The sequence below is a fragment of the Ambystoma mexicanum genome, chromosome 8 (genome assembly GCF_040938575.1).
Source record: "Ambystoma mexicanum isolate Mex_15411 chromosome 8, UKY_AmexF1_1, whole genome shotgun sequence".
NCBI classification, from domain to species: Eukaryota; Metazoa; Chordata; class Amphibia; order Caudata; family Ambystomatidae; genus Ambystoma; species Ambystoma mexicanum.
The window spans coordinates 351865244-351883920 of record NC_090929.1 but is presented as its reverse complement, the minus strand read 5'-3'; the positions used below and the strand labels follow the sequence as shown (position 1 = coordinate 351883920).

Here is an 18677-nt window from a genome sequence, read left to right as displayed (position 1 = left end):
CGTTTAGCAACTGCCTGAACACAGTGGTTTTAAAGCACAAAATAGAACCTGTGTACGTAGGGGACCCTGTTTACTTTATATGTGGGAAAAAAACATATCCATGGTTACCTAGAAACTGGGGAAGTACATGCTACCTAGGTCTGTTTCCAGGAGTGTTCCTCTTGGAGACAGCAGAAGTAGCCAGACGAACAAAAGGTAGAACTCAAAGGAGTAGCGAGGATGGAATGATAGCAATAGATATAGCCAAATCATTTATACCATTCTTGTGCCAAATAGAAAATTCCTACAATATAAGAAAACTGTCTAGAATATAAAAAAATACAATAGATTCAACAACGGATATTTTATTGAATATGACGTTAGAAGAAAAAGGAATAAGACTAATGGCACTCCAAAACAGGATGGCTCTCGATATAATATTAGTTCATCGTGGGGGAGTTTGCAAACTCGTAAAAACTACATGCTGTGTGTATATAGATGATTAGTCCCCTACGATATTTAAAGCAATCCGGAAATTACATGTCCTAAGTTCCACACTCTCTACTGAAGAAGGGGGTTGGGGGATAGGATCCTGGTTTTGGGGATTATTGCAGTCTTGGGGATGGAAGTTAATTTCGATACTGATGGTGGTACTTGGTATATTCATAACATGTTGCTGTTGCATACAATGCTTACCAATAGTTTGCATTGAAATAACTGATGGATGTACTAAGGGATGTATGCACATGCTATTGAGAGGAAAACAAACGGTTGGCCGGAATAACAGAGACACTGATGAAACAAAAACAGTAAAACAATTCATGGCTATAGACATTAATGATGAAGATGATGCTCATGATAGCATGAAAGGTTCAGACATAGATACACCAGACTTATCCTCATCCAAAGAGGATACAATGAATGAATAAGACGTGGCATACGGCCAAAAGGAGGGTTTGTCAATCTGGAAAAGTGAATACCCTTCATTTGAATGACAGACGTAACTTGATGGCCGTAGGTCAACCGTCTTATGCACCGAATTATAGAAATATAGACTGCTATGCTTGACCAACAAACGGCCATTTTCTTTTTTTAACTTTGTTTATTTTAAATCAAGGCAGGATGATAAGTACAGACAGTATAAGCAGTGGTTATTTAGGCATGTTGAACCCCAGTCCTCTATCCCCCCCCTGCGACTTCCCCCTCCCTCCTCCCTCTGGTCCATCTGTCCCATAGGCCCTGTAGGCGGGCTCCTCTCTCCCGGGCGGTCCGAATTGGGCCTCAGCGACTATGTGTCTTCCTCCGGGATCTCCTGATTTTTTAAGATCCAGCGGGCTCTGGTGGGTTTGTAGGTCAGGGCGGGGAAGCGCTGGTCGAATTCCAACACTGGGGCCCAGATATTCTGGAAACAAAGAGTTCCCGCTTGTGCTGCCGTCACCTTCTCCGCTATCAGAATGTCCCAAAGTTTGGTCCACCATTGGGCTATGTGAGGGCCTTCTGGGGTTTTCCAGGTTCGGGCCACCACCGTTTTTGCTAGTAGGCAGTGAGTCACTAGTTTCGCTCTGGGTCCGGAGCGCGGATAGGTCCCGGGAATTGGAGCACCCAGCAAAACCGGTTCTGGTTCCAAGGGAATCGTCGTTCCGGTAATTTGTGAGATGGACCCTAGGCAAGCTTTCCAGAATGGTTGGATCTTCGGGCAGTCCCACCACATGTGGAAGAAGGAGCCTGGGTGGCCACATTCTCTCCAGCAAGAGTGGTCCACCTGGGGGTTCATATGGTGAAGTCTGAGAGGCAGATAGTACCACCGCAGCGTGATCTTATATGCACATTCCCTATTGGTGATGCAGGTGGACGAGGTATGTGTTCTGGTCCATATGTCAACCCAAGTTTGGTCCTCTATCAGGTGACCCAGGTCCGCTTCCCATTGGGCCATGCAGCGGGTCCTTGTGGTCAGGAAGTCGCTTAGAAAGCGTCTGTACAGGGTGGATACTCTGCCGCGGGTTGGAAGATCTCCCAGGGTGAGTTCTAAGGCAGTAGGAGGGCGTGTTGCTGCTTGCAAGGTTTGGGGATGCGAGCACCAGTGGCGTAGTTGAATATATGTGAATCTATCCCGTTCCTGGAGATGGAACTTCTCTTTGCATTGGGCGAATGTGAGAGGTCTCTCCCCCGTATACAGCTGGTCTATGGTCTCCAGCCCACCTTTGATCCAGTTACGAAAGTTGCGAGGATTCATACCCGGTGTGAACGTTGGATTATGAAAGACCGGGGAGCGTGGGCTCAGACCTCTTGGCACTCCCTTTCGTTTTAGCGCCCAGTCCCAGGTGCTGAGGGTGTGTTTGGTTGATAGCAGGAGCTCTCCCCAATGGGTCCTGAGGGGGGGCGGGATGTGTGGTAGAAATCGCAGGGGTAGGGGTGCCCGTGATTGTTCCAGCTCCACCCATCTGGGGCGGTTTGTCATATTTTGCCAGGCTTGGACCTCGGCCAGTTGGGCTGCCACTCTGTAGGCCTGTAGGTCTGGGACCCCTAGCCCTCCCAATTTGGAGCTCCCCAGCATAGTTCTGAGAGGGATTCTCGCTTTCTTACCTCTCCAGATAAAGTTCAGCATTTTCCTCTGGATCCCTCGGAGAGTTGGCGTGGGGATTGCCACTGGTAGTGAAGCGCATGTGTATAGGAATCTCGGAAGGTGGTTCATCTTGCATGCAGTGATGCGCCCGAGCAGGGAGCCCTCTTGGTCTCCCAGCGCTTCAAGTCGCCTTCCAGTTCTATGAAGAGTCGGGGAAAATTGGCTTTGTACGTATCCCTCGGGTCAGCCGGAATGTAGACCCCTAGGATAGGGGATGGCGCTCTTTTCCCAAGTTATTGGGCACATCCTAGTCAATGGTTCTCGTTCTACTGTGGTGAGGCCAATACCCAAGGCGGATGATTTATCGAAGTTTATAGTGAGGCCTGAGACTTCGCCGTAGCTGGCGATTTCGTGTATCGCATGTTTGAGGGATGAGTGGGCCTCCGAGATCGTGAGCAAAATGTCGTCCGCGTATAGGGTGAGTTTATGGTGCGTGGGGCCACTTTGTATGCCCTTGATGTGGTCGTTCCGTCTAATTTTTTGTGCGAAGGGCTCCATGGTGAGAGCGAAGAGCAAGGGCGACAGTGGACAGCCTTGCCGGGTTCCGCATGACAAGGGGATTGGGGCCAAGTTGTGGCCGTTGATCCTCAGGCTTGTTTTAGGGCTATCATAATTGGCTAGCACCATCGTTTGGAAAGCTGGTCCGAAGCCGAAGGCCCCTAGGGTATGTCTCATAAACGTCCAATCCACCCTATCAAACGCCTTAGCTGCGTCGAGAGCCACCAAGACTAGTTTTTGGGAGTTCCGGGAGGCGAGGTCCACCAGGTTCAGGGTTCTCCGGATGTTGTCACCTGCTGTCCGGTTTAGGATAAAACCTGCCTGGTCGGGGTGAATGATCTTCGGCAAGACGCGATTCAAGCGGGTTGCTAGAATTTTTGAGTATATGTTCGCATCGATGTTTAAAAGTGCGATTGGTCTGTAGGATGCTATGCTTCTTGGGTCTTTTCCAGGTTTGGGCAGGAGGATGGTGGTTGATTCCTGCATCGATGGGGTCACCGCACCCGTTTCCCTGAAGGAGTTGAATAGGGTAGCCAGGTGGGGGGCCAGTTGTGCTCTGAACAGTTTATAGAACCTGGTTGAGAAGCCATCTGGGCCGGGGGCCCGTGTTTTCAGTGATTTGATGGCCTCCTCAATTTCCTCCCCTGTGATGGGCTCCTCCAGTTCATCTCTCGTTGCGTCGGAGATCCGGGGCACTGCTGCCTGCTGTAGGTATTCCTGCTGTCGTGATAAGTTTCGTGGGGTTGCTTTCATGATTTGGGCCAAGTAATCTATTGCAAGGCGTTGCTTCTCGGGCTCTGAGTATAGTGTGACCCCGTTGGCATCACGCAGGCCCGTGATTGCGTTGATGCGTCTCTGCTTGGCTAGTTTGGCCACCAGAAACTTGTTCGCCTTGTTGCCCTTCGCGTAGTATGACTGTTTGGCCTTCGCCATTAGCTGGGCGGTTTGTTCCGCGTAGTGGGCTTCCAGTTTTTTCCATGCCGTGCGGATGATCCGTTGTGTTTTGGGGGACCAGCCTTTCTCCTTGTGGAGAGCCTCGGCCTCTTAGTTCGTTCTCTAGGGCCATCCGGGTCTGATGTCCGTCTCGATGGTAGGCCGCACCTTGGGCTATTAGGGAGCCCCTGATTACTGCCTTCATGGCGTCCCAGTTGTTTGCTAATGAGGTGTCTGAGGCTGGGTTTTCGTTAAAGAAGTTTCTTATTCCTGTTGCGATCTTGTCTCTGGTGGCCATGTCATTGAGAATCGGGTCGTACAGTATCCCTTTACGCGGGATGTTGGGGTTAGGGTTATGAACCCGGAGTTCCAGGAGCACTGGGGCATGGTCGGATATCGCTCTTGTGCCGATGGTGACCTCTTTGACTGAGGGGAACGTATGCGGGGAGATCAGGAACAGGTCGATCCTTGAGAAGGTGCGATGGACAAAAGAGTAAAAGGATAAATCTTTTTCGTCAGGGTGGAACACCCGCCATGAGTCTATTATCTCTAGCGTCCTGAAGAATCGAAGGAGGCTGAGTGCTTGGGCGAAGTCGCTTGGAGTCGGGGGGTGTGATCGGTCTTTGGTGGGGTTAGGAACCCCGTTGAAATCCCCACCGACAATTGTTTGGCCCTCCACAAAGCTAGCGAGAGATGTGCCCAAGGAGTCATAGAAGTGTGACTGTCCAGTGTTGGAAGCGTATACTGAAATGAGGGTATATAGGTCTCCCATTAGGAGGCATTTAATCGCTGTAAATCGGCCTTCTGGGCATATTTTCGTTTCCAGAATCTGTGGGTTCAGATCTTTCCTGAAGAGAATCGCCGTACCTCCCTTTTTATTTGTGCCAGAGGCGAAGAATTGGAGCGGGAATAACCGGGATCGAAGGCGGGATACATCTGCCGACAGCAGGTGGGTCTCTTGAAGCATAGCTATCGCTGCGTCTTCGTCACGAAGTTTCAGTAGAATTGACTTTCGCTTGTTGGGGGAGTTCAGGCCATTAACATTCAGGGAAAGGATCCGAAGCGACTGAAGGTCCTCTGCAGACTCACTCCCCGTTCCATGGGTTAGGGGGGGGTCAAGGGGTGGAGGCCCAACTGCCATGTCTGTTGGGGAAACTCTTGATATCATCCTGCACTTGAGGTTTTAACGCGGAGCCCCAACGGGGGGCCGCAACTTTAACAGGGAGGTAGACCGACATTGTCAGTACGGTCATACCTAAGGCCAACAGGGCCAACTGTCCCATCACGTATCGTGTACTGTGGGTTTCCAAGGAACAAAGGGTGGAAAGTATCCTTGGAGTGGGTATGAACCATGGGTGTGGCCCGCCGCCACCGTGTTCAAGGTTGGTGAGCTCGAAATCTAGGTGGCGGGTCCTACTTCAAGCAGGGGCATCAATGTCCAGACTTACTTGCTGATGGAGCCTGAAATCGTGGAAGCGTCCCCGTTCATCTCTTTCTGTTGTTCCACTGGGTCGACGACCATGGAGTGTGTTTGGGCTTTGGAGAGGGAAGCAGTCCAGAATCTTCTGTCCCCTCTGGGGTTGGCGTGGAAGGATCTCGGGGTGAGGTTGAGTGTAAGATTTTCTCAGCGTCCTCCAAGTGGCTGATTCGACGTAGGGTGCCGTTATATGTAAACTGGAGAGCTGTCGGAAACAGCCATCTGTAACAGATCTGTTGCTCCTGGAGGAACAATGTCAGAGGCCGAAGTGCTCTTCTTTTCTGGAGGGTGAGTGGTGAGAAGTCCTGGTATATTTGAAGAGGAGTGCTCTGAAAAGTGATCTCATCTCCTTGGCGACTGATCGCTGATATTGCCTCTTTCGTCGTAAAGAAATGGACCCTGGTGATAACATCTGGGGGGGGGTCCGAATCTGTCCCACGGCGCGGGCGGAGTCTGTGGGTCCGGTCCAGCAGGAGCTGGGATTTGTCCAGATCCGGGAGTAAGGCCTTGAAAAAACTTCCCACGTAGTCCGCTAGTTTGTTGTCGGGGATAGAGGACGGGACGCCCCAAATGCGGAGGGTATTTCGACGTGCCTTATTTTCCAGGTCTTCATGTTTGAACTCCAGGATCTCTTATTTTGTGATGCAAGGAATCGATAGACTTTTACACTTCCCCCAGTGTGGTAGCGTGATCCTGGGAATGGTCCTCGATCTCTCCGAGCCTCTGCTCGAGTTCTGTGACCCTCTGATCCTTTGGTCAACTTTAGCGGTGAGTGCCGAGAGGCAGGCGCGGAACTCCGATTTGATGTCCGCCATGAAGGCTATCAGGTCTCCGTTAGTGGCGAGAGCACCCCGATCCTCTTGTGGCTTCTGTGGGGTCAGTTTAGGAGGATCCTGTTTCTTGGGTTTTTCCGGAGCCGTAAACATGGCGGAGATATCTGTGCCCTTGCTCACCTTTGTCTGCCTCGACATGTTGCTCGTGTCAGGCGGTCTTGATTAAGAGAGCAGCAGCGCGGCCTAGGACGGCAGGAGACTGCGTTCGGGAAGTTCCTCACCCTCGGCCCCCGCTCTGGGCTAGATCTGGGAGAGTGGGCAGGGGCGCCCCAGGAAACGTTGGTGTGGGGAGAGGGTCTCCATCGGGGATGATGCAGGATGGCCGCGGGGGGAGGGGTAGAAGCCTGCTCTCTCGATCCCTCAGAGTGTATGTAAGCTGTGGTCGCCGAGGCCGCAACCCGGAGTGTTCTGGGTCGCCTTGGTTTAGATTCCGCTCCCCCTCTCCAGCTCCTCGGTGTTCTAGGGCCCCACTACCGCTGGGTGCGGAGTGTGCTGCTGGGTTCCGGCTTGGCGGCCATCTTGGTTTCTTCGGTCGAAGACGGGGGAGAAGTTCAGCCGCTGAATTCTGGTAGAACGCCTCCTCGGTCGAGGGCTATGTTTAGCCAGGTTGTGCCATGTCGGTTCCGGTCGCTTTAGATGGCATTGGCGACGCGGAACCCCGCTTAAAACCGCCGGAATTCGACGGCGACTGCGGGCATCCCACGGGCGGCCTCAGAGGAGCGACCACATCGATGGCGCTCCAAGCCACGCCCCAGCACAAACGGCCATTTTAAACGTAGCAAGAATCACCATTTTGCTTGTTAACCATTGCTCATTGCTTTCTGTCTAAAACTGCTTTGCAGCTTGCAATTCTTGCAGATTCTGCTTACTCTGCTCAACTGTTAACATTGTTGTCTGAATATGAAAGGGCAAGGTCGCGGGACTGAGGAGTTCGTTGAAAACTCCTCATGAGTAGCCCAGAAAGAAACGCCCACGCTCCCTCTCTGTAGCCTTGAGGGAGAGCTGCAGGGCATTTAATCACTTCACAGCTGCCAGCCAGTCTCGTACGATGGTAGAATATGTTAGAATAAAACAGCTAAAGGCTTGAATTATGCTCTTCCTACGGCCCCCCTTCGCAAAACCCTGTAGAGCGTGTCGGCTCCCAGGACACGAATAGCACCTCATAGATAGCAAAGCACGCAATGTGGCTCTTCCCTCGTGTGCAGCTTGCTTCCAAGAACAGAACCACTGTGTTCTGTTCAACAACTAAAAGATGCCTCCGGACTTTCTAAATTGCACGTTGTTACTAGAATAGACATCGAAAGTGTCATAATTGTCATACCCGTCGGAAATGTCCATCGTCATCCCGAGTTCAAAGAAACTTAATAAAGAAGGGTGTTAAACATGACATAACTGATTTTATGATATGCATTTTGTATATATGTAACTGATGTATGTAATTCGCTCTCTTGCGTCCCTCGAGGTCTAGGAAACTCACGTCGCGGGGCGTAAGACCACAGTTGGCCAATTGGGACTATTTTGCTTGAAATAAACCCTAGCATTGGGAATTTGAACCTCGTGTCTGGCGCATCTTTCCGTGTTTGGTTATTGCCTTGTTTCCATATCGCGAGGGACCCCTAGGGGCCCCTTTCAGCTGCACTATGAAGCACAGGAAACTCTGATGTTTCCTGTGAATGGGGACGTGAAAGTATGTGTCCTCCAGATCCAGCAACGTCAAGAAGTCTCCTTGCTCCAGTTGGCTGAGCATGTCCTGCAACATGGCCATCGAATTTTTGGGACTTGAGGTACTTGTTGAGATGCTGCAGGTCTAGAATGGGCCTCCAGCCTCTGGTCTTTTTCTTTACTAAGAAGTATCTGGAGTAGACTCCGGAGCCCCAGAGTCGTCTTGGAACTAGCTCTATTGAACCGCCTGCCGTGGCAAGGTCATCGTCTGTAGTGGGGTCAGATTCTGGCTTAGTGACGCATTCTCTTTTCCTCTATCTCCTCCACGGTCCCGGCCGAGGCCTCCCGCCTCCACACGATGATTCTTCCTGAACCACCTGGGCCTTTTCTTGCATCCCAGGCTTCTGGGGCTTCTCCCACAGTTTAGCTTGTTTGGCCGATTTCCTCTTAGAAGAGGAGATTGATCGATAGATGGAAATGGAGGCAGATGGTGAGGTTGATCGCGCCCTGCCCATCGCAGGACCGGTTTGCGCGGCGACCCTGACGGAAATTGACTCGCAGTGCTTAGCCTTGTTTTGGGCCACCACGGATGGCGCGCCCTCAAAGGACTTAGAAGCCTACTTCTTGGACCAGCCGGTCCCGGGTGAGTCATGCCCTTGCTTGGGGCATGGGGCAGAGGCCTTGGCGCTGAGCCATGCCGCCAGCCTACTGTGACAATCCTTCATGGTTCTCTTGCTGAACCCGAGGCAGGTTTCGCAGTCTCCTTCTCGTTGGTCCAGGTGGAGGCAGTAGAGGCACTGAAGGTGTTTGTCCTCTACAAACACGTTCTGCAGTCCGCAGCTGGAGCAGAGCTTCAAAAAGGCGCTTCCCTCTTTCTTTTCTTCCGACATGGTCTGGCGTGCAGAGAAGGCCTGATGGCCTTGTGGAACTTTCAACGAAAGTCGATGTTCCTTGCCCTTGAAGGGCGTGAAATTCACTGACAAACGGATCCCCGCTTGTCGGCCGATGGAAAGGAATAGCACACAGGCTCCGTTTGACAAAAATAGGACTTTTTCTCAGAAAAGCGTGAAAAACGTACAATAGCTCATGGAGCAAAATTCGAGGACTCCCAACACTTGAACGTGCAGTAAAAATCTGAAGATGGCTGCCAGAGGAGAGGCTTAGGGAGAGGGTAGTCGTTGGCTGGGGGCAGTGTGACCCAGAATTCAGTGATTGATTTATAGGAGAAATAAAGTTTGTAAGTGGAAGTGAAACTGTTTTTTCTTTTACCAAGGATTCCCGGTCTGATGACTGGGAATATTCATGAGCATATGAATCCATGCCATACCCCATTACAGCAGATTTTGCATGGAGGTAAATACCCAAGAGGAAGGACAGTCTTTCTCAGCTTAAAATAAGGGAGTGCACCAACTGAAGGCACAGAAGGAAAGGTTTAAAATGTTCACTGTTGTGTACTTCATTTTATTTAGACATTTCTTCAACACACTTTACTACTGTTCAATGCTAACTTCATGAGAGAGGTGCTAGTCGAAAATGACACAACAGGAAATCTAACCTGAAAAACTCTCAAATGATTTGATAGGACATGTGCATCTTCTCCCAACACTCCCACGCCTACATTTTTCAACCGTGTATTTTAATGCACTTTCAGCATAAATATTGTCCTGCATACTTAAAAGCCTCACAACACCATCACTGCTTACAATCCTTTAACATAATTCCAGTAAATGTTATGTACACCTCCTGTGTGATTACTGGCCATTTGCTGTCACCACTAATTTGTCAAACCAATCTGCTAATCTCACTGCATGCTTGTGAACTATGTGCCTGCTAACGCATCTAGTGTTTTTTCATTGCTACTCAATCAATATGTTTGGTGCGGCACAAAAGTCTTTGCTTAATTGCTCTTACCTTTGCACAGAAACTGCTGGATACATTCTGTACCATTTAGGCATACACTTGACGGGGGATATGTCATGACCACGCCATCCAGAGTTAGGGTCTGCAAACAAACAAAAAATTCGTAGGTCTTTGGGAACACGTCAGAGGGATAGTTTGAAAATGCAAATGGCATTTTAAAAAAACACTCACGAAAAGAAACGTAGGCATGAAGCTGTGACAAATTCCTAGAAGCAGAGACATAATTTAACATCACAAGAAGTTTGAATTTTCTTAATTAAATTTTTTTTCAAACAAACCTCAAAAAGCAAACAAATACAATCAGTTACAAGAAAAACAAGTAAGAAAACTTTAGGTAAATAATTATATAAATTTATTTCTACTTTTTTCTTGAATTTCTTTTCCCTTTGTCTTTTCTTGACCCCCACTAAATGTAGTATATATTCAATAGCTCCAACATTATGACTATTCCAAAAGAACGAATTCAGCATTCAATAATCCAGTTATCTAGTCTAGCTGTGGTATTCATCATATAATCACAATATTCCAAATAGATGTGCAAAATGGAAAACACAAAAAACAAATATAATGCTTCTCTGATGCATGCAAGTTAAAAACTATTATTGTGCCTATGTATGAGTTTATCCTACCTACATACTCATGCCCTACACACAAACGGCATATTTGTTTCCCATTAATACCCTGCAAGAACAATGTACAAAAGAAGAACAAGTTATTTTCTTACCTGGTAACATTCTTTCGATGGGATGCTCCGACTACTTATTCCATATCCATGACAGTAATCACCACAGCTGTGCTGCTTCGGAAAATCTTTCGGCGTCTGCGTCCTGCGCCGATGACGTCGATACGCTGTCCTCGAGGGCCTCCGTCGAGCCGACGTCACCGGATGTTATAAGTAGGAAGCATGACGCCCGTAGCCTCAGTTGTAGTTTTTTCCCCAGAACGTGTGGCACCAATCTTCTGCCAGTATGACCACAGAAAGCCTTGCGAAACGTACGCTGCAATCGCATAAGAAATTCTGTAGTGGTGTAGGCAGGGAGGGAGCGATATGGAATATGTCGTCGGACCATCCCATCGAAAGAACGTTACCAGGTAAGAGAGTACCACGAACGCATCTCCTAAGGCTCCTCTTGGAGGAAATTCCCGCGAGCAGAACCTTTTGCACTTCCGGTTGACACTGGAGGCGAAGAGATCCACTTGAGGGGTCCCCCAAAGGGCGAAGATCTCCAGGAGAATCTCCTGAGCCAGCTCCCACTCGTGAGAGATCGCGCTCTGCCTGCTCAGAGCGTCCGCCGTCTTGTTTTTGTCTTCGGCCAGATGAACTGCCGAGATCGAAATTTCCTACTGGATGGCCCAGAACCAGAGCTGCATCGCCTCTCTGCACAGAGGAAGTGACCCTGCCCCCCCCCCCTTTTTGTTGAGGTAGTGCACGGCCACTGTGTTGTCCGTCAGAATCAGGACATTCTTTCCTCACACAGTCGGCAGAAAAGCCTTCAGGGCAAGCCTGATGGCCCTCAGCTCCAACAGATTGATATGGAGTCTGGACTCCGAAGGAGACCAACGACCGCTGTCAACTCGTTGGCATGAGTGCCCCATCCCGTGAGGGATGCGTCCGTCACGATCGTCACCTCCGGCCAGGGCAGCCAAAATGGAGCCCCCTCATCAGATTGCCTTCGTCGACCCACCACCAAAGTTCCTGGGCGATCGAGGGCGGCACCTGAACAGGGTCCGACATCCTGCCGTAGGTCTGTGACCACTGCATCTTGAGAGCCCACTGCAAAGATCACATCCGCAGTCAAGCCTCTGGCACCAGAAGAATGCAGGATGCCATGAGGCCGAGCAGCCTCAAGTACTCGAACGCCGGGAGACTCTGGGCATGTCGAAACTTTTGTACCATCTGCTGAATGAAGAGCCCTCACCTGGGGAGGAAAACACTGCCCCAGGGAAGTGTCGAGCACTGCTCCAATGTACTGGAGCCGCTGAGTTGGCGTCAAGTGGGACTTCTTTAAGTTGAGGGAGAAGTCCAGCTTGTGGATGGAGTGGCAGGTGACAGACAGATTATTCAGGACTTGCTCGGGAGAGCGCGCCATGATCAACCAATCGTCCAGGTAGGGGTAGACGTGAATCCCCCCTTTCCTGAGATACGCTGCCACCACCACCATGAGCTTGGTGAAAACCCTCGGGCGGAGGTCAATCCGAACGGCAGGACCCGAAACTGAAAGTGCGAGTCGCCAACCGCGAACCTCAGGTACTTCTTGTGCTTGGGATGGATCGGCACGTGAAAGTAAGCGTCCTTGAGGTCGAGACACCAACCAGACCTGAAGTTGAAGGGCCTGGAGGACTTGAGAGAGAGTAACCATCTTGAACTTGTCCTTCCTTAGGAGTTTGTTCAAACCGCGCAAGTCCATGATGGGTCTCAATCCCCCGTCTTTCTTTGAAATCAAAAAATAAGGGGAATACCATCCCTTGTTCCTCTCCGCTACAGGCACCAGTTCTATGGCGCCTTTCTCCAGCAGGGCTTGTATTTCCTGCGCAAGGAGCAGATCTGGACTCTTCAAAGAGAGATTCCCTGGTGGATTGTCGTGAGGCCTCTGCCGAAAGGGAAGACAGTAGTCGTGGGCTATGATCTCCAGAACCCACACATTTGAAGTAATGGCACGCCATTCTACAAGACGCTGCGCCAGCCTTCCCCCAACCGGCGAACCATGGGACCTGGTTTCATGATTGAGCTGAAGCGGCAGCGGCATTGCCTGAGGGCAAAGAGGCAACTGCCCGAGCGGCCTTGGCACCTCGAGTACCCTGTTTTCCACCTCTGGCACTCCTATGGTGGCCCCTTTGACTTGCAGCTCCTCTCGATTTACTAAAGGAGGAGTAATAGCGAAAGGAACCTCCCCTCCATTGCTGTCCCCTAGGACGAAAAGGCAAAAGTTGGCAAACTCCAGCGCTCAACGACTTCGCTGCAGCTTTTGAGGTCTGCAACCTCTCAAGGCTCTCGTCAGCCTTGCTGCCAAAAAGATGTTCACCATCAAAGGGCATGTTGAGGAGCCGGGCTTGCACATCAGGAGCAAACCCCGACTTCCGCAACCACGCAAACCTGCGTATTACGGTGCTCGCCACCTTGGACCGGCTGACGCAATCTGCCATGTCCAGACCCGACTGAACGACTCCCACATGGCATCCTTGCCATCCTGTATAATAGCAAGAAAACCATCCCGTTCCTCCCCTTGGGGAATATGTTCAGCCGCTAAGGAAATGCAGTTCCACAGTGTGTGCGTGAAACGAGACAAGGCACATACGGAGTTGGCTGCCTGAAGAGCCATACCCCCTGAAGAAAACACTTTCTTTGCCCAACTATCAAATCGCTTGTCGTCCCTACCAGAAGGGATGATAGGTTACGACGCCTGCTTTGCTGGGGCCGTAGCCGCCTGCCCCACCAAACTCTCCGGAGTGGGGTGCGTGGTCAAGTAGCAGGGGTAGCTACTGGCTGGACGGTATTTTCGCGGCAAAGACTTGCTCACTGCCAGGAGACTCTGGGGCAGTCCAAGCCGCTGCCACCCTTCTTTGCAAGTCCATATGGAATGGCAGTACCGGGTCAGTCGGTGGACCTTGGTCGAGGATATCCGTCAGGTCATCCTGCAAAAAATCCACTGGTGGCGCAGACCACCCCAAGTAATCTGTGACCCTCGACATAAGGCGCCGGTACGAGGACTCGGCATGGGTGCCAGGCTCAGGCCTACAGAACTCCACCTCCGGAGAGGTGTCCAGACCACTGGCGTTGTGCAGCGACTGACGCAGGTCCTCAATCTGGCTATGACCAGATATAATCTCGTCTGGTACTGTGTCAGGAACCAACCCATCTTCAGAAGCCTCATCCACCTCAGAAATATAATCCAGAGGCTGGAATGTGGGCACAGAATAAGGGATAAAGACATTTTTTGCCTTGGCCAGAGCCTTTTTAGGGGTTCCACCGTGACACGGGGTACCTCCGACAAAACAGCCTCGAAAGGCGTTGACGGAATCGGCGTCGACATCGAGCGCCGCACCGACAGCATCGACGGCTTCAACACAGGCCTTGAGGGCGGAGCCCCGAGCATGTCTCTCGACAGCCTAGGCGCCGATGACGTCGACGACTTCCTCGGAGGCGGAGCCTCGAGAGATTCCGTCGACTACCTCGGCGCTGCAGGGGTCGATGTCTTCTTCAAAGACTGCACAGGTTCTCACGGTCTCAAGGGCGTTGAGGACCGGGACCTGGAACAGGCAGGACTAGAACGATTCCCCTTGTCCGAGCAGGACCTCTCCTGCGAATCGTTCCGACCACCCAAGCCTGAAGGCGTACGAGCGGTGTCTCTAGTACGGTCACAGCCGACCTCTCTCGGAGGCGCGGATGGACCGGAGCCCTGCGATTCAAAAATCGCCAACATCTCCTTACGGAAGGAAGCCCATGTTAGGGAGAATTCTCTGTTTAGGCTGAATTTCCTAACCTAGTGAGTCCCCCAGCAGCTTTGCTGGATTTCTGGAGTTTGTTTTTTTTCTCCTGCCAAGAGTGAGTCTCTTTTCTTCACACTCTTGGACATGATTTGAGGGGTTCCTTTGACTGTTAATGTGTTTTATGGGCTATGGGGTCTTTTACTCCATAGGGTCTCATGTGATTTTACTATGTGTGTTACACAGCACCCTCAGTGCAGTGACACAGGGGTGTCAGTGACACCCCACCATAGACTCCATACCCTGGGACTGACTGTCTCCCAGGGCATGTAAAGTCACCATTGGCTTTACTAGTCCCAAATTATGAACAGAAACCAGCACAAACCATCATATTGTGGACGTACTGGTCGGGGCAATTCGATTGCCCCGGGGTCTGTTAGTCGAGGGGGCACGTCTCCGGCCCCCCTGATCGAGTTTTGGCTGGTGGCAGTGGATACTACTTTTTATATTAGACCGCGAATATATCTCTATGGGATTTTCCCATTGTTCGAGGCTACCAACTTTAATTATTTAATTCTCATAGCCTCGAACATACCGCCGGTTTATTTATTTAATATTAATTCGCCGGTTGGTATTTTTTGCCAGAACTCGATTCTAAAATGGCGTTTGTGTTCTCTTCTGTGACTCCAACCCAAGTCGAGCACTTTGTTCCACTTTTTGGCGGGCTTCTCCACAGAAGCCTCCAAAAGTGGTGCCACTCTGTCTGGGTACCACAGGGGGTGCAGGAGGGGGTTTAGGCACCCTGGACTGAGTTACCTTGGTAACTCAAGTCGCACTCTTGTGTGATTGGCCCAAGTGGTGAGCCGGTCAGCTCACCACTTAGCATGTTTGATTGACAGCTAGGCTGAGTGAATGGGGGTGTGCTGCATAAAAGCAGGGCTTTGGGGACTGGAACTTCAGAAGTCGCCACAGGACCTGAGAATCCGACGAGGGAGAAGCTGAGCCGACCTGCTACGACGACACCACCTGTGGAGCCCTGCGGAACCAACTCACCACTTCCCGACGACAGAGAAGATCTCCCGGCTGGAGAGGCTTCTTCCCCTGACTGGTGGGCACAACCAGTTTACCTTCTTTTCCTCGCATCCCAGGACGTCTTGTGGTCGAATTGCCCGTGCCAAGCACCCCGGCAACCGGATAGCCACTAACCACTGGACCGCAAATAAAAGGACCGCTCCTTTTAACTGAGAACTCTGCAGCTGGTTTCTTCCCTGGCAGTGCAACGGACTCCTGTCTTCCTCCCCGACGAGATCCTCTCTTCCCCCGCACGAAGCACTGACTTGCATCCGCTGCCAGGAACAACTGCCCCCGCTGGAGTATTCTCACCACTTTAAGGTACCATGTCCGCCAGGCCTCCCTTTCTAAAGATTGCTACAAGGTATTAATAATCCCTTAACCTTCTGGAGTGGGCTGGCTGCCTTGACCATCTAACTGGTCCCTTTCTTTTGGTCCAACTCTTTCTGAACTGATTTCGAGACTTTTGGGCACTTTGAACCATGTGACCTTGGACACATTTCGACCGGAGCCTCTTAAAGTGGGTCCGGCCTTGTTAACTTTGACTTTACGGTTTTAACCTGCCTTCTTCTCCTACTGTGTTCTTTTGAAAGTGTTGGGATCTGTTTCTATCTTTGCTCTGCCTTTCTCTCCCTGGTAAACCGATTGATTAAAGAGCCATCTTCGTTAAGCGGTCACCGCTGTCTGAAAATAAGTGTTGCTTTACTTAAGACTTGTCTAATCGTTGAAGGGAGTGTATATCTTTTAGTGACCGTGTTTTTGAACTGCTTAATATTAGTGCCTGTGTGTTTTATTAGATGTGGTTTTAAATAAATAATTATATCTCTTTTACACCAAGCTCTGGTCAGTGTTTGCTTGTGCTACTGTATTCTTTTGACCTATTCTGAATACTCTGTATACTGCCTAACTCTTCTTGATGGAAGTCTGACAGTGAATCTGTGTGGTACAGACTGCTACCAAGTGGGTTTACTGCCAAACACCTGTAGTCTTAAATCTTTTGCAGTGGTCCCAGAAGGAACTGCACAGGTTTCTGCCTAACAGCCCATTCCTCAGGAGTCAAATGATTGGTGGGATAAGCAACCCGCCGATGGGCGGCGTCCTCAGAAGAGGACCGGCAAGGCGACCGATGATGGCGCTTCCGTGAGTGCCTCGAAGAGGCAGAGGAATGGCGGGACCTACTCCGGTACCGAGACCTCCCGGACCGACGACAAGGAAAGTCACCCCTCAAATCGTCCGTCGAAAGCACAGAGGACCTCAGCTTACAAGCCTTGGTCACCTTACCTACAGAAAGCTTCTTCTTACGCTCCCACAAGGCCTTCGAAGTAAGCGACTGGCAGTCCACACAGTTATCCGTGTCATGGTCCTCACTGAGGCACCAGAGGCAAGCGACGTACGAATCTGTCAAAAACATCTTGGACCCGCAGTCCCGACACTTCTTAAAACCCGGCCGCGGGGTAGAAGACGAAGACATCATGCGATAACTTCACAAACAAACAGGTTCGAGGAACCAAAAGAACAGAACTCAGAAGAGTCGAGGCGCGCCGAGATCTCCGAAGCGAACACGTTTGCGGAAAAAACGGAACTGAGGCTACGGGCGTCAGGCGTCCTACTTATAACATCCGGTGACGTTGGCTCAACGGAGGCCCTCGAGGACAGCGTATCAAAGTCATCGACGCAGGACGCAGAAAGATTTTCCGAAGCAGCACAGCTGTGGTGATTACTGTCATAGATATGGAATACGTCGGAGGACCCAATCCCCTCGAAATCTATCTTTTCTCTCTCTGGCACACCTGCGGAACACTGCGAGGGCCATTCCGTGAGTCAAAACGGATAATGAAAATGCCCTGCAAATGCCCTGAAAATGCGAAACAGTAATGACCCAGTCACCTCCTGCTCATGTGACCACAGTTATGTAAATTACACTGTTCGCCAGTTCATGCTTATAAGCTTTTTAAGCCAGCTCCACTACTACATAAACACATTTATAACAATTATCTGCAATTATTTCAAGATTAGACTCAATCTATAATGCCTAAACTGAAACAGTGAGATTATAAAAGATCCACCTGTTACAAATTCTCAGATACAGACTGAACTCAGCAGGATGTTGACGCTTTGGTTTAAAGAGCATTACAATATGGAACGATCTACCCATGGATTTAGGAAGGCGGTATAACTTGTATAGTTTTCAAAAACAGCTAAAGACCCATATATTCCAAATATACCTAAGCCTGTAACTAGAGCTAACTCGTAAAGATTACTGGCTCTTCTCTTGAATACATGCACTCTTACTATTTGTCAGCACTTCAAAACCCCTGGGTCATTAGCTCTTTAGAAAGGAAAAACAAACATGAGTATCAGATGAAAGAATCTGCAGGTCACAAACTCTGGAGCCTTTGAACCAAAATGATTAGGCATAGGGTAGTCCAGAAACTTCTGTAGAAGAATGGAGAGGTAAAATGAAACTGTCTCAAAAGGAACCACATGAAAAATAATAGAACTTGCCTGTAAAGGTGCTCTCTGGCCATAAGATTGGTAACCTGCAACCTCACCAAACAATAGCAAGCAATTGTTCCTGCTCCCACCTGCAGGGCTAGAAACCTTGCGGTCCTTTTCGACTCCACACTCTCCTTCTCCCCTCACATCTCTGACGTCTCTTTGAAGTCCCACTACAGGCTGCACCTCCTCAGAGGTATTCTTCCTTTCCTATCCTTCCCCCAGAAGCTTACCGTCTCCAGAGCTCTGGTTCTCTCTAGGATGGACTATTGCGACAGCCTCTTTCTAAATATGCCTGCTTCCAGTCTCCGCAACTTATCCAGAACAGGACTGCAAGACTTGTCCTTGGCCTCAAGGCCAGAGATCGTATCTCTCCAGGACTGAAATCTCGGCACTGGCTCCCAGTGGCTGCAAGGATTAAGTTCAAAACCCTCTGCATCGTCCACAAGACCTTCTGGGGCCTCAATACCTTCAACTCTCTCTTCCTAAATATCTTCCTTCTCGAGTTCTCCGCTCATCCGCCTCCAACTCCCTCAGGGTCAGTCGCTTCTCCAAGCAACGAGTTGGTGGTAGATATCTTTCTTCGGCTGGTGCCTCCCTTAGACTTGAGGAGAACCATATCCGGTTCCAGAAGCACCTCAAAACCTTTCTCTTTGCTTCTGCTTTTTCTCCTCCTCTGCTCTGCTGACCTCCTGGCTGTAACCGGAACTGCACTTGCTACCTGGACACCCTCTGATCTCAGTCCCAGGTCCCTCCCCCA

At 50.3% G+C, this 18677-nt stretch overlaps 1 protein-coding gene across 3 annotated transcripts in view; it reads right to left on the bottom strand.

Moving 5' to 3' along the window:
- Window positions 1-18677, bottom strand: part of LRSAM1 (leucine rich repeat and sterile alpha motif containing 1) — a 3131994-nt gene that overhangs the window by 1911820 nt on the left and 1201497 nt on the right. For all 3 annotated transcript variants that reach the window (XM_069609805.1, XM_069609807.1, XM_069609806.1), the window contains one exon: window positions 9917-10007. In XM_069609805.1, the coding sequence (XP_069465906.1) occupies window positions 9917-10007 (91 nt within the window). The remainder of the gene's footprint in view (window positions 1-9916; window positions 10008-18677) is intronic.